We start from the raw sequence: 4,624 nt of genomic DNA on the forward strand, positions 1-4,624 counted from the left end.
ACATATATCCTAGAGCAATTTTATAACATAAACGTCTCTACAAAATTCAGCAACCACAAATATGACCAGGCACTGCCTGTGTCCGAGGGGTGAGCTCAACTAGCTGCAGCTAACCTTAAATAAAAAGTACATCTTAAGTATGTTGCTGAGACTGGCCGGGCTACTTAAAAGACTGCTTCACACTGCGGTTTCTTGCAAGGAAAGAGGCACTGATGCCAGAAAACGTTCTCCCAAACAGACCGGGAATTTCGTTGTTCGTATCTTCTGATGCATGAACCCCGTTTGAAACCCCAGGGGTGCTGAGGCTTGACACTCCGACTCCATCTGAGATATCATAAAGATCCTAAAAGAGGGAACTGATGGGTTAGACACCAACCACGCAGAAGCACATGAAGGATGTAAATTTGTAATGCAGTACGATACTACCTTCAACCCTGAGGCAGTGATTGTATTTTGCAGAGGTTGCTGTAAAAGAAATATAAATAAGTGCCGAAAAGAAATAATGATACTTCAGTGGAGATGAATGATTGTTGAGCAGAAATCAGGAAAACAGACCTTAGATGTCTAGAATTTTCTATATTTGATACAAGAGTAGCAGTTATTACAGCAACGTAACCAAAAGAATAGCAGATTTTTCACACATTTAACTTTCCATTCCGAGATACTAGCTTGAAAAACAACATAATGCAAGGGATGAAAATGCATTACGGTATATATTACAGGAAAGTAACAAAAGAATCACAGAGGTCTCATAGACATTTCACTTGTCCTGTAACTAACTAGGGAAATTAATCTCTTATGTACATATGCCATAACAATCTAAGTAGAATGCAAAGTCCACAAACCTTTTTAGATCTGTCTGAGGGTGAAGGTGGTTCGATTGATGAACTGGCAGGTAAAGAAACAGCCTGTAAAAAACACAGTAAGAAAAGAAATAGAAATTACATCCTACATTTAGTTTGAGTTGGCTGTCCTGCATATAGAGAATACGACCTACAAGGCCTTCTCTCATTTCTTTTCTTTTCATATTTTATTTTTGGGTAGGGGTGGAAGTGCGGAGATTATCTTGGGTGAGGAAGATTACATTATTGTATCAGTAAATAATGACAGTGTTTGCCAAAAGAGTTGTAGAATGACATAGGAACCTATCATGAATAGCTAAGCGAATATTTTGCAGTGACATAAGATAATATTCTACCCATGATGAAGACACTTGCGGCAATTCAAGAGCAGGACGAGAAGAACTTGAAGCAGCTCCCTACAGATTGCAAAGAACAAAATTTAGGAAATCCACAATTATCACTAAAATTAAATAGAAAAGAGCATAAAGTTTTTGTTCTTGCCTCAATTTGCTCCACAGGTCTGTTACTTTCAAGATTCCTCACAAAACCAACCAACTTTCCAACTCCAAAATTCGTTTCATTCTACACAGATTACAAGATGTTAAAAAGAACTGCATGGATGCAGCCACAGAATTCCAGAGGTTAAACTCAAATAATACCTGTCTCCCCTCTATCCTACTAATTTTTGTCTCCTGCAAAATTGAAATTTAAAAAATTAGTTTCTTATCGGATCTGACAGTAAACCATAAAAATTAGATGAAAGTACACAAGCGAGAGAACACGCAGTGTAGAGACTAATCACCAGAGATCGCACTACGTGGTGAACTGACTGGACATCTGCACCTATCAGTTTCACTTCTCCTCGTAGTTCAGAAACCTATACAATATATCACATGATTGGTGACTTGGCGGATACTTGGACTAATGGAGGGAAAAAAATTGAACAACTAGTCACCAATGATATATCTAACCTCCTCTTTAGTAGCAGTTGAATTATCCACACACTCATCAATTTTACAATCTACACGATCAATTCTTGAAGATAAATGCCGCTTAGTGGCCTGAAAAGGTAAGAAGATAAGTGACGCATTAGCACTCTTCAAGTACAATACCCACATGCATCTGACACGAAACAGATGTTTTAGCAACATTTCTTAGTGGACTAAACACCATCAATAACCAATAACAGAGTCTGATTAGGATTAACAGCGCTGAACAGCTGAATTCTGTTCATACAAGCCTCTATTTGGAAAAAAATAATAAATGGTTTAATATATTAACATATTGAAATGAGTGGCGGATAAGGGGATAGTACAAGTAGATCCATTGAAATTTGTAGTTGAAAGTGAAATTTGATCATTTATAAGTGATCGATAAAATTCACCAGGCAGAGACCAAGGTAGGCTCATCTCCAGCAACAAAAAGGTGTAAAGAAATAAGAATCACACACTTATTAAATTCGAACAAGCAAAATTTAGTCCCAAAGACGGAAGTGAAAGGAAATCAGGCAATCCGCAAGGTAAACAACCAAAAACCAACATAGCTCAACAATTTTAAGTCACCACTAAATAGTAACAATGCATTGATTCTACAAATCTTCAATCAACATAATTTACTCCATGTCATCACTAAAATAGCCAAGCTATGTGGATAGTACAAATCTTTTTTGGCCTGGGAAATCAATTACTCCAAATTAACTTGGAATATGAAAGTCAATTTTGAGATCACTGGAGAAGGCATGGTTTGATTTATTAACGCACTAAAATAAAACTTAGCGATCAACTTAATATTACTTGGAAAACTTTATATGATTGAAGGTAAAATAAACAATTGAGAAGAAAAACTATCAATAGTCAATCATCCACTTATTCAAAGAGATAACGAAACTTCAAGCTAGCAACATCAAAATCATCACAACAGAGTGAAAATAATCTATTTTAACGTTACTGTTTCTTAGCAATATATAGCCCTTGTTTGATTCCCATTGTTTTAAAACTTTTTTGTTTTTTCTACAAGATCAATTTTAACCGCACATTTACACAATAAAATATTCTTCACATAAATCCAAAACTTTTCCTTTTTAACCACACATTCTCCAAAGAAATACTACTCAAAACTCTTTACAATGGAAATATTGGCCCCCAAACAGGGGCATAATAACACGAAGCAATATTGTACTGACCCGAAGGATGGTCTGGGTCAGTACAATATATAATATATAACGACTGGTAAATTTGATAGATTATACAACTGTGAATAATGCGTAGATACTGCCAAGTCTGTATCACTATATATCTTCAAGGTAAAATTAGAAAACGGAAAAAATTTTAAATGAGGAAAAGTCGAATTATTGAATGTGAACTTGCCGAAATCGAAGAGTATACACCCTCAAGCTGTTTGCCTACAGAAGCGCATGCATCATTTAAGCCACGCCTTGTTGCAAACATCATATCCGATAATTTCCAACCCTGAAACCACATAAAAATTTAAAAGACACTAATCAGCCAAAACAGAGATCCAAAGAAGGATCGGAAACTTAAGATATGAACCTTAGAATACAAGAAATCTAATATTTATTTCACAAAACAATAATGTGGAAAAGAACATAATGGGGGCAATCTCAGCATTAATTTTCGTCTTTTTTCCGATAGAGAAAAAGGTTGTCTTGGTATATTGAGTGGTCACCATTTAAGTATTTGATAGGCAAAAAATTTTTACCTAATAATGTGAAGTTCTGAACATCAAATTGAATTTTCAAAACATAATCTCTCTTAAAACTGTTTTGAACATTAAAGAACCCACAGAGTTCATTATTTAGGTTCAGCAGAAATTGAATAGGATTAGCATATTCTGTGTTCCGAGAGTTGAACATATAGCCTCTAAAAACTAAAAAGTAGTCAGGTCATCCATATATCAAAGTAGGCACTTGTCTAACAAGATGAAGCTCTTCATCCATCGGCCAACAAAATCCTCAGTGTGAACAGGCAAGATTTTTACACCAATAAGTATTCTAACAGCAGACGTGTACTTCAAGGCTTTATTCTACTTTCCACATTAAAAAGACAACTCCACAGAGCTCTGCTTAAGTATCTAGTTCTAGGTAGGAATATTCTAAAGATAAGTCTCCAAGATTTGAAATGAAATGATATTGCATACTTGTCATCATGGAGAGCCCTGGATATATTTCTCTGGAATTTATTTAAAACTCAAACTAAGAATCATAGTAGCAAGCTTAAAGTGCATCTTGAAGAAGACGTGACTATTTAATGAGACAATACAATAACTTCTTGATGGGGCTAAATGAGCAAAATCAAATTTCTGTTATGTTAAATCATGACCATAAAGAATAACATAATTACCTTCCACCAAATATAGCCATACCCGACAACTACGACGACAATAATTACACCATATTTTCCAGATCCTGTAAATAGTTGATAAAGAAATGTCAATTAAGACAGTACCATAGTTAAGTCATCGCGCGAAAAAATCTTACGAAAAGGTCAGGAAAAATTATTAGCAAAAATAATACGTAGGTAAGGTAAGAATAGATACGCCAAAGCTGCAAAATGTTGCAACCTAGACAATGATATCCATGGCTTCCTCAAGCTTTTAAGTTTTATATGAAAAAGGACACAACAGCAATAGGATAAGTAGACTTAAATTTCATCTAAGTAGGTTTAGCCCCCGTTTGGCCCCAATTTTGTAGAAATGAAAATAAGTGGAATAGTGTTTTTTTGAAAAATGAGTGGTTGAAAAAGAAGGAAAAGTTTTTGGTTTAC

At 35.1% G+C, this 4,624-nt stretch overlaps 1 protein-coding gene across 1 annotated transcript; it reads right to left on the reverse strand.

Moving 5' to 3' along the window:
* Positions 1-3: 3 nt before the first annotated feature.
* LOC111372563 lies at positions 4-4,309 on the reverse strand. Its single transcript, XM_022994927.1, has 10 exons — positions 4,202-4,309; positions 3,209-3,310; positions 1,814-1,903; positions 1,645-1,719; positions 1,502-1,534; positions 1,344-1,424; positions 1,199-1,258; positions 846-908; positions 427-465; positions 4-343 (listed from the first exon to the last, which is right to left on the reverse strand). Exons 2-10 carry the CDS (start codon positions 3,290-3,292, stop codon positions 161-163), a joined length of 708 nt encoding a protein of 235 aa, XP_022850695.1. The 5' UTR covers positions 3,293-3,310; positions 4,202-4,309; the 3' UTR covers positions 4-160.
* Between the last annotated feature and the right edge of the window lie 315 nt (positions 4,310-4,624).

Source organism: Olea europaea, unplaced genomic scaffold (assembly GCF_002742605.1).
Source record: "Olea europaea var. sylvestris unplaced genomic scaffold, O_europaea_v1 scaffold10106, whole genome shotgun sequence".
NCBI lineage: Eukaryota > Viridiplantae > Streptophyta > Magnoliopsida > Lamiales > Oleaceae > Olea > Olea europaea.